The sequence below is a fragment of the Nematolebias whitei genome, chromosome 18, assembly GCF_014905685.2.
Source record: "Nematolebias whitei isolate Nwh7 chromosome 18, NemWhi1, whole genome shotgun sequence".
NCBI lineage: Eukaryota > Metazoa > Chordata > Actinopteri > Cyprinodontiformes > Rivulidae > Nematolebias > Nematolebias whitei.
The window spans coordinates 9,497,409-9,514,404 of NC_056515.1; the positions used below are offsets into that span (position 1 = coordinate 9,497,409).

At 44.0% G+C, this 16,996-nt stretch overlaps 1 protein-coding gene across 3 annotated transcripts in view; it reads left to right on the forward strand.

Moving 5' to 3' along the window:
- Positions 1-16,996, forward strand: part of LOC119425154 (unconventional myosin-XVIIIb) — a 281,445-nt gene that overhangs the window by 169,528 nt on the left and 94,921 nt on the right. For all 3 annotated transcript variants that reach the window (XM_037692688.1, XM_037692689.1, XM_037692690.1), the window contains 6 exons: positions 8,881-8,970; positions 9,059-9,178; positions 9,353-9,458; positions 11,575-11,699; positions 11,781-11,935; positions 14,389-14,512. In XM_037692688.1, coding sequence (XP_037548616.1) covers positions 8,881-8,970; positions 9,059-9,178; positions 9,353-9,458; positions 11,575-11,699; positions 11,781-11,935; positions 14,389-14,512 — 720 coding nt within the window. The remainder of the gene's footprint in view (positions 1-8,880; positions 8,971-9,058; positions 9,179-9,352; positions 9,459-11,574; positions 11,700-11,780; positions 11,936-14,388; positions 14,513-16,996) is intronic.

A 16,996-nucleotide genomic window follows, 5' to 3' on the forward strand; every position in this document is an offset into this window, starting at 1 on the left:
TAATCGGATGGACGGAACGGAAGGCTTAACACAACGCCATAGAAGGACAATCCCGAGGCAAAGACAAGACACCAGTGAACTGAATATATACACACACACTGATTAGGACAATGACAGACACCTGCAGTGATTAACATTAGACACAGGTGAGACAGGGGCTGAACACAAGGGAAAACACTGAGTGCTGGAAACATGAGGAAACAGACCAAACCAAAACCCCACAGTATCCCCCACTCAAGGGATGGCTCCAGACATCCCAAGGACAAGCTACATCCAACTTGGGTGGGAGGTGGGACAAACCAAGACAGAGAAACACATAGGACCAGAAGAACAAAAAACCGTCAGGAAAACCTGGGTAGCTAAACACAAAAGCAAATCTAGGAACCCCAACCACAGTCAAGGTGGACGGTCAGGAGACCATCCAGGGCAGGACCAGTATTCAGGGGGATGGCCAGGAAACCATCCACCCCCAGGCCAGCTCTCTGGTGGACGGCCAGGGGACCGTCCATCTCTGGGTAGTACAGGCATCCATCTAAGCCCTCCTGGACTCAAGCAGGTGAGGACCTCAGACAGACCAGGGGGCGGACCAGGGGTTGAAGCAGGGACGAAGACCTCTGCAGACGGGCCGGGGACGAAGACCTCTGCAGACGGTTCAGGGACGAAGACCTCTGCAGACGGACCAGGGACGAAGACCTCTGCAGACGGGCCAGGGACGAAGACCTCTGCAGACGGGCCAGGGACGAAGACTTCTGCAGACGGGCCAGGGACGAAGACCTCTGCAGACGGGCCAGGGACGAAGACCTCTGCAGATGGGCCAGGGACGAAGGCCTCTGCAGACGGGCCAGGGACAAAGGCCTCTGCAGACGGGCCAGGGACAAAGGCCTCTACAGACGAGCCAGGATCTTCTGCGGTCGGACCAGGGATGAAGACCTCCACAGAGGGGTCAAGAGCGAGGACCTCAGCCGAAGACGACTCGGGAGAGTGGACCTCAGGTGAGCCAGGAGCGAGGAGCGAGGACCTCAGCCGAAGGACCAGAAGCGAGGACCTCGAGAGACGAGCCGGGAACCAGATCTGCAGCAGGTGCTGGAGTCAGGACTGCAGCAGGAGAGTCGGGTACTAGGACTACAGCTGGAGAACCAGGAACGGGGACCCGAGACGGGGCTGCAGCTGGAGAACCAGGAACCAGAGACGGAGCTGCAGCTGGAGAACCAGGAACGGAGACCAGAGATGGGGCTGCAGCTGGAGAGCCAGGGACCAGAGACGGGGCTGCAGAAGCAGGTGATGGATCCGGAGCTGCTGCTAGGCAGTCAGGAACAGAAACCAGAGCTGCAGCAGCAGGTGAACCAGGAACCAGAGCTGTAGCAGGTGGTGGAGTCTGGGCTGCAGCAGGTGGTGGAGGAGCCATGAACCCTTCAGGAGGACTGGAATGAGGAGCATCCACCTGGGTCTCCTCGCAGTGGGGCAGAAGAGGAGCCAGATACGTTGCCACTATGGAAGCCTGCCACTGTTCTAGCTCCTCCAGCGAGGGAGGACTGTACTGCTCCTCTGAGGGACACAGGTACTTCCCCCCCCAGCGAAATTTTCTGCCGTTCCTCCGGCGACTGAGGGCTGGGCTTTTCCTCCCTTCGCAAAGCTTTCCCCTTCTTGTGCTGGGTTCGGGGAGGACCAGCGGTTTGCCCCCTTCTCTCCGATGATTGCTTGGCACCGCCAGGTGGAGAGCGAGGAGGAGGTGGGCAGTGGGGTGCAGCGGAGCGGTGAGGCGGAGAGGGACGGAGAGGGACGGAGAGGCTGTGAGGACCCAGGTTTAATGGCCAGGCGGGTCCCCCAAAATGGATTCCTCCTCTCCTCCCTTTCTCTGTCTTTCTGGGCAGTCTTCCCTGCCTCACGGGCCAAAAACTCGAACAAAATAATCATCCTCCCGCTGGGTTTAGTATGGTCTCGGGATTCTATCATGTTCGGCCGTCAGGAGTGTTTGAACCCACGTGGATGACGAGGACGCTCGAGGAATAATAAAAAATATATTTATTAAACAAAACAAAATCAAAACGCTGACAGGGCAGCTACTCACAAATTAATCGGATGGACGGAACAGAAGGCTGAACACAACACCATAGAAGGACAATCCCGAGACAAAGACAAGACACCAGTGAACTGAATATATACACACACACTGATTAGTACAATGACAGGTACCTGCAGTGATTAACATTAGACACAGGTGAGACAGGGGCTGAACACAAGGGAAAACACTGAGTGCTGGAAACATGAGGAAACAGACCAAACCAAAACCCCACAGACGAGAATGACAATAAAGAAACCTTGACCTTTATAAACTGTCCCTACTGACACAGATACATCACAGTAGCAGTGATCCTTGAAATACTTGGCTATAAGGACAAGAGTACAACTCATGATGAGCATCTTCATCCATGGAGTAACCTAGAAGTTAGAATCAAGCCAGCACAGATCAAAATCAAAAAGCTGTCCACACAAAGCAATGTGTGATGATGGAATCTCTACCAATGAAATATAGCCATTCGTCCATACCTGAGGGGCAAGAGACTGCCAAACAATGCTTCACAGCTCTGGCTACCCACCAGAGGAAACACACAAAACAACATAAAATAAAATAAAAACAGAAGCCAGGAGGACAAAAGTGAACAATAATAGAAAAGTATATAGGAGAAGGAGGAATCCCAGATAAAGGAAAAACAAAACAAACATTTTTCATAAGAATGTCAGTGCTCTGGGTGAGCCACTTTTGGACATTCACAGAATTAAACACGTCATCCCTGTGTTGTCTTTGTTATATGTCATGGATCATTGTCACATTGCAAGGTGGTCCTTTGGCTTAGTCTGAGGTCATGAGCACGGTGGAACACCTTTTATTATGGGCATCCCTGTACATTTATTAGGTTTCTTTTATTTCTGACCAGTCTCCATGTCCATGCTGCTGGAAAAGACCTCCATAATGTGGTGAACTGCTGAAAAACCACTTGTCGAACAGTTTGTAGAAAAATAATTGATCTAAAAGGACATTTTGAATCACTTTGGCCAGGATTGCCTTAAGCTAATTTGAGCTTTTGAACAAACAGCAATGAAGAGGGCGGACTGTAGGAACAACCTCCAACGCAGACAGAGTGGCACATTTCCCAAGAACCTGCAGCTCACATCTTTGGTCAGCAGGCACCGGGCAAGCAAGATCCTTCAGAAGGCACAGACCCAGCTGCTGAATGAATAGGTGGGACAGACTGATTTTACCATTGAACCTTTAGAGGCCAAAGAAGAGTGCATCTGACAAAATCTAACAGCACACCTAGATCAGACCACATTTAAGCAATTCATGGATTTCACAGAAAAGGCATGCTTAGCGCAGCATGTTAAGCCAAAGATGCAACAACAAAAGAAGTTTAATTTACTGATGACACGCCAAGCCCATCTCAATCCTAATAACAACACCCATTGACAGACAACACACCAGAAGACAGTCACACACCAGGGAGACAGAGAGGTGGGTGAAGAATTTGTCCAACAGACAGCTAACCCAGCTGGAGACAGTGATCCTTATGAGGGGACTGAACTTTGCAGTTGTAGCAAGAATAATTCCTCTGGTGGAGATGATCACAGCCACAGCCATCTGCAACAACAAAATGTCAGAGTTTGAAGCAGAACACCTTAGGAACAAAGTTTCAGCCTGCCGCAGCAACACCAAACCACCACCTTCCAACATTAGCAGAGAGGAGAGGGACACACTCACCACTCTCAGCAAGGACAAGAACAGCATCATCCTCCCAGCAGACAAAGGAAGGTGCACAGTGATTTTGATCCAGAAAGATTATCATGAGAAAGTTATGACATTCCTTAGTGACTTAACCACTTGTGAGCCACTGAAAATAAATCCAAGAAGTGGTTACAAGAAGAAGTTGATAGAGTGCCTGAAACATTTGGAGCAGGACAAAGCTATTGACGAAGCTATTCTGTACCACAGACTGTACCCAGGGGAGGCCACGACTAGTCTATGTGATTTACCCAAAATTCACAAACAAGAAGTAACTTAAGACCAATTGTTAGCATGGCTAACTCTGTCACATACAAAGTTTTATATCTGGCATCTGTATACACCCCTTTAGTTGGCAGCTCAGAAAATCCCATACAGAGCACCATGGACTTTGTGGATAAGGTGAGGGATGTCATCATGGAGACTGATGAAACAAGTGTCTTTTTTGATGTCACATCACTCTTTATGTGCATTCCTGTTGATGAGGCAGTAGAGGTGGTCTGTTTAAGTTGAAAATAAGACACCACTCTGAGCAGCAGGAAAACGCTTTCCACAGAGCTACTGTGTCAACTCTTGAAACTGTGCCTGTAGTCAACCTACTTCACATATGGGGGCCAATATTCTAGGCAGAAAAATATATGTATAGGGTCCCCAGTTCCTGCTACTGTTGCAAACTTTTACTGCACATGCAGAAGGTAGAAAGAGAGCCTTGGCATCCTTTTCAGGGATGCCACCAGTGGTTCAGGTATGTTGATGACACCTGGGTTAAAATTAAATCTCAGGAGGTTCAACTTTTCACTGATCACATCAACTCAGTGTATAAATATATATAGTTCACAAAACAAGATTTATAAGATGGCAGATTGGGTTTCTTACGCTGGTGAAGATTCTCAGACATCTAGGACATGGTAAATTCAAAAATTGGGTTTCTTAGACTGTGAGGTCTCAGTCCCTGATGAAGGATTTTTGGATACTGATGTGTACCACAAACCCACCCACAAAGACCAGTACTTGTGATTTTACTTCCATCACCCACTGGAGCACAAGCACTCTGGAGCACAAGCACTCTGTATCACAGAGCGGACAATGTTCCCACTATCTCAGGATCCAGGCAGATTGAGAAATCCCACACAAGACAGGCCCTGGAGCAATGTGGATATCCTAACTGGGCCTTCCTGAAAGAAGATAAGAAACCCAAACAGGACTCCAGCCAGCCATCAGGTAATAAGGAGGACCCCAGACCGAGACCAGTGGTCATTCCATATGTTGCAGAGTTTCAGAGAAACTGAGACGTTTATTTATTATTGCTCTTGTCGAGGTCGGACACATTTTCCTTTCTCTCCCTCTCCTCTTTGCTTTGCTGCTCTGTCTATCTGTGAAACTGCTTCTGAGCCTCTCTTGCATATCTTCCAAACCATAATTATGGACTTGAATTGATCAGTTGGTCCCTCGGCAAAATTGATAACATTTATTTGAAGAGAAGAAAGGCTTTAGGCGAGCCAATTTGCCCTGTTGGCACGCATGTAGCTGGATATCTGATCGACTTGACGACTTGATGATGTATCTATCTCTGCTACAATTTGCGGATTTTAAGGACACATATTTAATTGGATTTATGATAACTGGTTACTGCTTTTCAGATTTGGCTGGTTGCAGGTTTTATCTACAATCAAGGATGTCGTCAGCAGCAAAATTGGACCCGATCATGCTGATTGCCTTATGATGTCTTGGTTCGTACCTCGAGTACCCAGACTCATATGCTTTGGGCAGAATGGATCAGATTTCAGGGATTTTACTCAGGCACATTCCATCGGAGTGGCCATGTAACTTGGACATTTTGGAACCCTTTGGACCAACACAGAGTTAAGGTAGATGTCATTAAATTCTGCCTGTCCCCAAAACAACTGTGTGTTTATCTGAATTTGGCTCCCCCGGCTGGCCTTGAAGGCCATCCTATTTGAATTCACCTGGAGAACATGTAATCTGATGCTCTTCCCTGGCCGCTCCCCTTACCATCGAGGAATTTCCAATTGATAACCAGAGGAAACCAGCTGAATAAACATTGTGTCATAATTTCAGGACTCTTGGATTCCCATAGGCATTGTCCCTGGCCATTCCCCGACATCACTCGAGAATGTTTACGGACCTCACCGGAGGGAACTGGTTGATTATTACATCCTTATCAGAACTCTTACAGTGTCCTCGAGTGCATCCTTGAACATTGCTAACCGCTCTTGTTGTCTCCCCCCCGTGGAATGTCTACGTCACTATGTGCTTTGTGTGTGAGGTGTTTTTTAATATTAGAGTTTTTCTTCTCAGCCAAGAAGAAAAAGTTTAATAGAATTTTTTTTTTGCCTCCAATTCCTACATGTTCCAGTTTCACTACTTTTTGTCTGTCTAAGCAGGTCTCACTTGTAAATGAGTCTTCGAGGCTCATTGTGATTTATCTGTCTAAATAAAGGTTGAATGAAAAAAAAAATTCTAAACATGATGTCCCAGTGGCTTTCAAACCCCAAAATACATTATGGCAAAGCCTGATTCGTTCCAAAGATCGGGTCTCCCAGCACAGAGTAATATTGTGTATGCTATTCAGTGCCAGGAGGACTGTGGTCAGTTGCACATCAGGGAAACTCAACAGTCACTGGCCAAAAGGATGACCCAGCACAGAAGATCAACATCATCAGGCCAGTAGTCACTAGTTCAGGAATCAAGATGTCCACATCCTTGATAGAGAGGAACATTATTTTGAGAGAGGAGTAAAGAAAGCCATCTTTGTGAAGATAACCTGTCCATCGTTAAACAGGGGCAAAGGCCTTCGTATTCAACAATCACCCTCTTACAATTGTTAAAGACAGGAGCTGGCTGCGGGCCACCGGACCCAGAAAACCCCCTCCAGCCCACGTCTTTTCCCCCCGGCTCAAATCTCCCTCAGAAGTGGTAACTCATACTAATCAATAAATCAAGGGAACATCAGTTAAGTTTTATCAATTGTATTAAAATCAAGGCAGGAAAAAAATTACAATTCACAGCGCTGGTCTGTGACGCATTCACAAAAACCCAGAAGAGCCCCGATTTACTGTGTCATTACTCATTTATAGGGTCCTGGACTCCTCCTTCGCAGAAGGGGAGCTCAACCTGTCAGTGGATGAGGGGGCATGACTAAGTGTGATCTCAGTGGATCTTATGTGGTTCTGACGTGTTAGGAAATATGAGACGGTGCTTCAAAAGCCTTTCTACGTGATATGGCAAGCAGACTTAACTCTATTCCTTGACTGATATTGAATCCCAGGGAGACTCTCTTAGAGCTGCTGGCCCAGTTTAACCCAGTCAGAACCGGGCCATAATTTCATTATAATCCTGTCTATGAGCAGATCAAAACCATAGGACCAGTCCAAAAATATCTTAAGACAAAGCTGTCAATGCTAGTATCACTTGGCCCCTTGTGAATAGCAAAAGGCCATCAGGACACTAACAATCAATTGTTGGGCAATAACGATTGGTCCTCCTTTTTCATGTGAACGACTAGGTTTGGCTGTCACCAGCAAATTTGCTGATCCACTATGAGAAGGTGCTATTTATAAGCCCTGAGGCTCAATGGGATTAACTTGTATAAATAAAGGTTGAATGAATGAATAAGACTGAGTTTGTTGCAGTTCCTTAGATGGAAGAAGTAAGGGTGCATTCACACCAGCCCTGTTTAGTCCGCTTTAATCGAACTCTAGCTCGTTCTCCTAGAAAGTCTGGTTCGTTTGGGGAGGTGTGAACGCGCCATCGAACTCTGTCATAGAACAAAAAGGTGAACTCTGGCCCGGGCTAAAACCTAGGTCTCGGTCCGGTAGAAGAGAACTCCAGCGCGGTTCGAGTACAATGTGAATGTAAACAGACCGGACCCTGCTCCACAAGCAAGAAGTGGAGTACAGCGCAGGGCAAACAAACACGCATTTTTCTTACCTTATATGGAGCCGTCAGCTGCCTTGTGTGAAAAACAATATTCTCCATGGTCTTCTGCCTCATCTTCTTCTCATGCTGAGTCCATTTTTGAAAAATGACAAAATATAACTCCTAAAACTGCTAAAACTTGATGCCACTCCATTTTTGTTTTTATTTCCAGAAGAAGAAGTGTCTTCAGAGGTTTTTGTGTTGTTTCTTTCAGTAGTTCTTGGTGCAGCTCCCCCACAGGCAAGCGGGGGAATAGGTTGGTTCAACAGGTTGGCTCGACTGCACAGTGCAGTGTGAATGCAAACGCACTAGCTCCAATGTAAACAAAATGTTATGAATATTGGTCCACAACCGAACCGAGTCTACCGGACTATCAGGTGTGAAAACAACCTAAGTCTTTTGGATAAAAGATGAAATGTTCCAACAAAAAAGAATCTGTCTATAGGACCTGAGTCAATCTTTTTTAATTTATCGACAACGGTGGCACTGTGGCTTAGTTGGTAGTGCTACCGCCTCTCAGCGAGAGGGTCACTGGATGAAATCCCGGCCATGGACCTTTCTGGGTGGATTTTGCATGTTCTCTCCGTGCATGTGTGGGTTTCCTCTGGGTACTCCGATTTCCTTCCACAGACAAGAAAATGCATGTTAGGCTAATTGGTAACTCTAAATTGTCCCTAGGTGTGTGTGAGAGTGAAAGGTTGTTTGTCTTGTTTGTCTCTATGTGTCCCTGTGATGGACTTGCAACATGTCCAGGGTGTCCCCTGCCTCTCGCCCAGCGATGACTGGATATGGGCACAAGTGACCCCGGTGACCAGAAAAGGAAGAAGTGAGTAAAAGGTAATGAATGGATGGATGGATGGATTGTTTTTTTGTCTATGCACAAGTGTTCATATTTGCATGGAGGGCAGCATGGCTTTTCCCTCCCTCATTTTGAATTCCAAAGAAAAAATGTTAGAAGGCACTGCTGATGAACTTTAATATGTAACACTGCTGACATTCACTGTTACATGTAGTCTCAGCTTAAAATGGGCAGTCTCAGTGATATAGGGATAGGGAGCAACACTAACACTAAAAAAACCTTAGTGATCCAGCAAATATTCTATGATGCACATTAAAAGATGTTTCAGTCGTTGTGAGGTACTTTCCCTTTCTTATTTTGTCAGGATGAGGTATCAGCTCTTAGGCACCGTCTGGAGAAATCAGAGAAAGAGAGGAATGAGTTGAGGCAGACTGCAGACAGCCTGGAGACCAAGGTTTGGACTGTAACATAGCACACACACCCACCCACACTCACACTCACGTGCACACACCTATTGTTAATATTGCAATGCATGTGTGTAGGTTACAGCTGTGACATCTGAGCTAACTGATGAGCGTTTCCGTGGAGATGCAGTGGGTCAGGCTCTGGATATGGAAAGGGCAGAGAGGCTTCGACTCAGCAGGGAAAACAAAGATCTGCAGGTAGGCCCACGAACAAACTTCTCTTTCTCACCAATGATTGCACTGGCTCTGAGTAATTACTAATGACATATAGATGGCTTCCTGGGTAAAGTGGTTGCTGTTTCCTTAAATCTTATTCCTAAACTAATTGCATCCTTTTGTTGTCCAACATGTGATTTTTTTTTTCAAATGTAGACTCGACTAGACCAGTGTAAAGTTGCCATAGCAACGCTGGAGAAGCAGCTGGAGGAAGAGAAGCAGAAAGCTCAGGTCGCCGCATGTCAGAGAGGAGCTGCAACAGGTAAAGTCTATGTTTTTGTTTGACAGAGAGAATTTATGTAATTTCAAGCTTTTTGTTGTGTTTTTGTATCATTTTGTAATATTGCATTTGTTAGAGCTCACAGCAAACCCAATCCTAAGCTGCAAAATTTAACAAAAATGCACGAATTGGCACCTAACTTTAAAGCACATTTGAAGTGTGTAAATTACAGAAAACAAAATGTAAAGCTTAAGTGAAATTGCATAAGCTCTCCAACTGATTCATGATTCTTGTGTCCTCATTTATGAAACAAACACGATGTGCAAAAGATCAATCAGGCCCATGTAATGACATGGGTCTTATGAAGTATGTTTAAAAAATAAATGTGTAAAGAACAAGCCTTACATGTCTAAAATCATTCCTTTGTTACATCTTTAAATAAGAATCAGGCATAAAAAGTCAGTTTTAATGTGAACATTATGTTGGGTGGTTGGGGAGACAGACTGGAAACACGAATAGTTAAAACTTAGAGAGGTTTAGCTGAAGGTCACTCACTGTAGATATGGAAGACACATTCGATTTGTATTGAGACCAGGAGGTCTATTAGATACTGGGGAGTTAAGTAAATGGACTGCACTTATATAGCGCCTTTTTATCTTATCGAGATACGCAAAGCTTTTTACACTACAATCTGTGCCTCATTTAACCATTCATACAGCACTCTGTTAGATCTCTACAAAGCTAATTGAACAAATCATTCTAAAGAGACTAATCAGAGCTTTATCACATTCATACACCGATGGGACACACATCGGAGGCAACAAGGGGTTCAGTGTCTTGCCCAGGGACACTTCGGCATGTGACTGCTGGTAGATTTGAACCCCCAACTCTTGCATTGGAAGACAACTGTTCCAACCACTCAGTCACATCTGCCCTAAGTGCCATCTGTTGAACAGTAATGGTGAAGCCATGTGATCTGTGTGATAGTGTACGGCTGGTATTTGAAGAAAGTAGTCTGGTCACATCAATTACATTTTCTTTATAGAGATCCGTGTAGATCACTTACTTGGTCTGGCAACTAACAGACAAGTAGAAGCAGTGTTGATGATTGGGACAATGTTCTGATTATGACATCTTGAGTTAATTTACATGAAAAGTATTTTTGGCAGATACTTGCATGAATACATTTTTTGACATTACTTTTTTCCCCATTTTTGCAATAAAGGTATGTATAGATCATGATCTGGCATGTATCTTTGTTTGAGAGTCATGGTTTCTGTACAACAGGAAAAATAAAAGAATGCCTAATACATTATTTTTTCAACCAAAAATAACACTCCCAGAAACAGATACTGAAAAACAAACTACTGGTACTAGGTCACATACAGTAAGTTAAGGTTTATCAACTGGTAGCTTCATGAAAGAAGTTAAAAAATGTCCATCAATCAATCAATCAATCAATCAATCAATCAATCAATAAATCAATCAATCCATCAATCCATCAATCCATCAATCCATCCATCCATCCATCCATCCATCCATCATCTTTACTCGCTTCTTCCTTTTTGGGTCACGGGGGTTGGTGCCCATGTCCAGCAGTCACTGTGCGAGAGGCAGGGGACACCCTGGACAGGTCTCCAGTCCATCACAGGGACACATAGAGACAAACGAGACAAACAACCATTCACTCTTGCTCACGCACACCTAGGGGATTTAGAGTTACCAGTTAGCCTAACGTGCATGTTTTTGGTATGTCGGAGGAAACTGGAATACCTGAAGAAAACCCACGCATGCATGAAAAGAACATGCAAACTCCATCCAGAAACGATAATAGATGGACAGGATGGATGGGTTAGTGAGATCATATGTACATTGCAGGCCACAGGCAAGTATCTAACAAACAAATAAATAAAAAATGAATAAAAACTTCTAAGCTTGAAATACAGCAAAGTTTCAAGAAAACAATTGAATTAATTATTGACATTAAGTATAGACATTAAAACAACAACCTAAAGTTGTCTAACTGAAGGTTTGTGCCCTGACTCCTGGAGCAATTCAGTTCAACATTCTGAAAGGAGTTTTAAGTAATGAACATCAGAAATATTTCACCCTGACAATCTTTCTTGTCAAAATCATATTCATCCATTCTGGCTAACAGAAAGTGAGCTGGCCATGCAGCTGGAGTGCTGCCAGACGGAGGTTGAATTTGTCCGCAAACGTTTGAAGCAGACAGAAGAGAAGCTGGAGACAGAGAGACAGACGAGACAACAGTACGATACTAAGGTGAGGAAGGTCAAAGCAATGTGCTCAGCAGCAGTCACCGCTGATAAAAATTTCTGAAGGTAATAGCGATTGTCTGTGCAGGTGGCAACTCTTCAGGCCCAGTTGGAGCAGTCCAGGAGGAGCGTGACTGATCTGAAACGCCACAGTCGACATGTGACCTCTGACTTTCAGGATGCACGAGTGCTTATTGACAGTCTGCAGAGCCGCATACATAAACTGGAAAGCAAACAGAGGAGGTAAAATATGATATTTTTGCCAGTTAGCACCTGCTTTGATATTTAAAAAATCTAATATTTTGTGCTGATGGTGCAATATTATTAATGATTCTCCTGAAACTATATTAATGTATAGTTTACCAGGTGATTGAAGTGATTTTAAAGATGTTACTTTAATAATAATAATAATAATAATAATAATGTGTTATGCATTGTCATCATTGTACATTTCCATACAAAAGCCAAATTGGCTCTCTGCATTTAACCCATCCACCACCAGGTGGTGCAGTGGGCAGCTATGAAAGCACCAGGGGAGTATTTGGGGATAGGGTTCAAAAAGCGTTCAATACAAAAACAACTGGACTTTATTTGTAACAGAAGACGTTTCGCTCCTCATCCGAGGAGCTTTCTCAATTCAAAGAGCAGAGAGTGAGAGATACAGGTTATAAGGCTGAGTGAGATAAGACACACACACACATAAGACACACACACACACATATATGTAGATTGGCAGTTCACACCTAAAAACCTAAACAGTAGGTCTTTTGTTCCTCTAATTCACAGTCGAGGCCCCTCTGTTCCCATCAGGTGTGAAAACCGGCTGGGAATCTGTTTTAAAGTTGCATTATATGTTTTTGAAAGAGGAAATCTGAGGCCTCCTCCTCTGTTAAGAGACGGCTTTTCTCTTTTTACATAAACTGCTTCCTTCACCCCCCTCTCAAACCATCTGTGTTCTCAGTCCAAAATGTGCACATTTTGGTCCTCAAAAGAGTGTCCCTTATCTGTGAGGTGGAGGTGAACTGCGGAATTTTGTTCAGAGGAGGTGGCTCTCCTGTGTTGAGTCATGCGTCTGTGAAGAGTCTGTTTAGTTTCTCCAATGTAGAGGTCTGGACAGTCCTCGCTGCACTGGACCGCATACATTACACCACTCTGTTTGTGTATGGGTGTTTTGTCCTTAGGGTGGACCAGCCTCTGCCTGAGAGTCCTGCTGGGTTTGAAATGTACTGGGATCTTGTGTTTGTTGAATATCATTCTGAATTTCTCTGATACTCCAGCAACATAAGGGATGACAATGTTTTTACGTCTGTTGTTCTCCTTTTTCTGTTTATTGGTGTGTTTTGTAGATTTCCTCGCTGACTTGACAAAAGCCCAGTTAGGATATCCACATGTTTGAAGAGCTTCTTGAACGTGTTTCAGTTCCTTTTCCTTCCCTTCTGTCTTCGTGGGGACGCATTCGGCCCGATGTTGTAAAGTTCTGATGACAGAGAGTTTATGTTCCAGTGGATGGTGGGAGTCAAACAGAAGATACTGGTCTGTGTGGGTTGGTTTCCTGTACACTTCAATGTTGAGGCTGTCCTCTCTCTCCATCTGAACCAAACAGTCCAAAAAAGGCAGCTTGTTGTCGTTTGCATCCTCTCTGGTGATCTTGATGTTGTTATCGACCGAGTTAATGTGTCTGGTGAACGCTTCTATTTCCTTGGCTTGGATTTTGACCCAGGTGTCATCCACATAACGGAACCAATGGCTCGGCTTTGTTCCCTCATAGGAGTGTAGGGCTCTCTGTTCCACTTCCTCCATGTAGAGATTGGCAACAATGGGTGACACTGGAGATCCCATGGCACAGCCGTGCTTCTGTCTGTAAAAACTGTCATTGAACTTGAAATAAGTGGTGGAGAGGCAGAGATCCAACAGGGTGCGAACGCTTTTTGTATTCATCATTTTGTATTGAACGCTTTTTGAACGCTTTTTGAATTCATCATGTCCTGGATGACTGAGAATCTTCACTAGCATTTGGGGATAGGGTGTGCTTGCTGCTCAGAGACATCACGAGATGTGCAATGACTGGAGATCAAACCTGGGAATTTCAAGTCCCTAGTCGGCTGCCCTCCCATTTCGAGCAATTTTACTTATATTTCTTCCACAACACTACCTTTTCATCTGCTTGCATTTTCCATCCATGCAAACTTCATTGTTTTTGGGTTCTAATTAACCATGTCTTTATAAATTCTTTTCACCATGGAATGATTATGAGGGCCAACTGCCACAATATCAACTCCTGTCACTATACATCTGTTACAAAAAACACAAGGAAATGTTTAATCGTAAATTTGTTGCTGTTGTCCGGGATCCAACTAATCCTGAACCTCCCACACATTGCAAAACACCAAAAGACTTTAAAAAATATGTCAGGTCTACATTTTTTGCACATAAATGCACATAGCCTCCTTTGTAAAATTATACATTGAGGATTTGGGTTTGTTTATTTTGTTTTATATCACTTCTTTAATTTACTTTTCATTTTATATGCTTTTATATGAATGTTTATTGCTGTGTGTACCTCATCTGTGGTTTTGTTTTAAAACAGATCTCTCTTGTAAATGAGTCCTTGTTACTCAATGAGACTAACCTGTATAAATAAAGGTTGAATGAATTTCTATGTGCATGTGTATGTGTGTATGTGTGCTGTAATACAGGTTTGATAATGAGTTGACTCAAGCTCTGGAGGAGGCAAGCAATGAGAGGGAGCAGAAGGACAAAGCCTTTCAGGAAAACACGGCTCTGGGGATGGAAGTATTCAACCTGCGCTGCAACCTGCAGGTGGGTTTGAATTCATTAGTGGGCTGAGTGTATTTGCCTGAAAATTCATGAGCGTCTTCCCACAATTCACTTTTCATCCGAGGAGCTTTCTCAATTCAAAAAACAGAGAGTGTGGGGTTCGAGTTATAAATCTGAACTAAGCCAAATACATATGGAGATTGCTCTATCAATCCTTACAATAAGGGTTTGTTAAGGTCTTTGTTAGTTTGATTTGTGGCTGAGTGGTTAGAGCAGTCGTCCTCCAATGCAAGAGTTGGGGGTTCGAATCCACCAGCAGTCACATGCCGAAGTGTCCCTGGGCAAGACACTGAACCCCTCATTGCCTCCGATGTGTGTCCCATCGGTGTATGAATGTGATAAAGCACTGATTACCATACCATACCATACCATACCAATTTATTTATAAAGCACTTTAAACAGTGACAAAGCACACCAAAGTGCTGTACAGGGACAAACAGAACAAGCACATAGCAACAGATTACATAACAGGACACCAAAAAGTAGAAACCGACAAAAACAATAATGGATAACAACAACAACCGCAACATGACTAACACAGTGTGATGCACACAGACTCAGCACAGATCACACAGTGCAGAAAGCCAGGGAATAGAAGTGCGTTTTTAAGCAAGATTTAAAAACTGTGAGGGAGGGGGCCTGTCTAACCAGCAGAGGTAACTCATTCCAAAGTCTTGGGCCTGCTACAGAGAAGGCCCTGTCACCTCTGCGCTTGAGACGGGTTCCTGGGACTGTTAGGAGCAACTGGTCTGCTGATCTGAGAGAACGTGGTGGGACATACGGCTGGAGCAGATCAGTAAGATAGGAGGGGGCAGAGCTGTTTTGTGATTTATAGACATACAAGAGTATTTTGAATTTGATTCGAAGGTGAACCGGAAGCCAGTGTAGGGAGGCCAAAACAGGTGTAATGTGCTCCCTTTTGCTTGTGCTGGTCAAAAACCGGGCTGCTGCATTTTGGACCAGTTGGAGTCTAGCTATGGAGGTCTGACTGATACCAAAAAGGAGTGAGTTGCAATAGTCGAGCCTGGATGTAATGAATGCATGAATTACTGTCTCCAGGTTATTTTTGGACAATATGGGCTTCAGCTTAGACAGTCGCCTCAGCTGGAAAAAGCAGGATTTAACAATCATATTTACATGATTGTTGAGTTTCAAAGAAGGGTCAAGTATCACTCCTAGATTAGTGACTCTTTGTTTCACTAACGGTGACAGAACGGATAGGTCGATGCAGTGGTTGGTGATTGTGTCATTGGGAGGAAACAGCATAACTTCAGATTTCTTCTCGTTGATTAGTCTCTTTAGAATGATTTGTTCAATTAGCTTTGTAGAGATCTAGTAGAGTGTTGTATGAATGGGTAAATGAGGACACGGATTGTAGTGTAAAACGCTTTGAGTATCTTGAAATAAGATAGAAATGCGCTATATAAGTACAGTCCATTTACCATCCATTTACCATTATAGCCACTCTGGTGACCTGGATGAAATTCCGGATAGGTGTGAAAATGACTGGGTTCAGGCCTAAAGCTGCAAAAGGGAGTTGAAATCTGAGACCTCCTCCTCTGTTTAAATATGGTTTCTCTCATTTAACATAAATTGCTTCCTTAACCCCCCCCCCCCCCCCACACACACACACACACAGCCTTGTTTATATCACCTAGTTGGGACTCAAGACAAGGCCATGCTTTCTGGGAACCTCACTTTCTGAAGGTAATACAGCTCTGCAAAAAATCATGTAGCATGCTAGAGGGGCAGGGAACAAAGAGGGCACTTTGAATTTACAATAAGACAAAGTAGAGTTCCCAACTTGACAAGAACCTGCTTATTGGGGACTTCTCAGGTTTTTAGTACTGAGTGGGGTAATACATACACACTTGTCAGGTTTTCAGTACTGAGTGGGGTAATACATACACACTTGTCAGGTTTTCAGTACTGAGTGGAGTAATACATACACACTTGTCAGGTTTTCAATACTGAGTGTGGTAATACATACACACTTTTCAGGTTTTCAGTACTGAGTGGACTAATGCATACACATTTGTCAGGTTTTTCGTACTGAGTGGACTAATGCATACACATTTGTCAGGTTTTTCATACTAAGTGTGGCAATACATACACACTTGTCAGGTTTTCAGTACTGAGTGGAGTAATACATACACACTTGTCAGGTTTTCAGTACTGAGTGGGGTAATACATACACACTTGTCAGGTTTTCAGTACTGAGTGGGATAATACATATACACATGTCAGGTTTTTCATACTGAGTGGAGTAATACATACACACTTGTCAGGTTTTTCATACCGAGTGTGGTAATACATACACACTTGTCAGGTTTTCATTACTGAGTGAAGTAATACATGCACACCCCTCAGGTTTTCATTACTGAGTGGAGTAATACATACACACTTGTCAGGTTTTCATTACTGAGTGGAGTAATACATACACATTTGTCAGGTTTTCAGTACTGA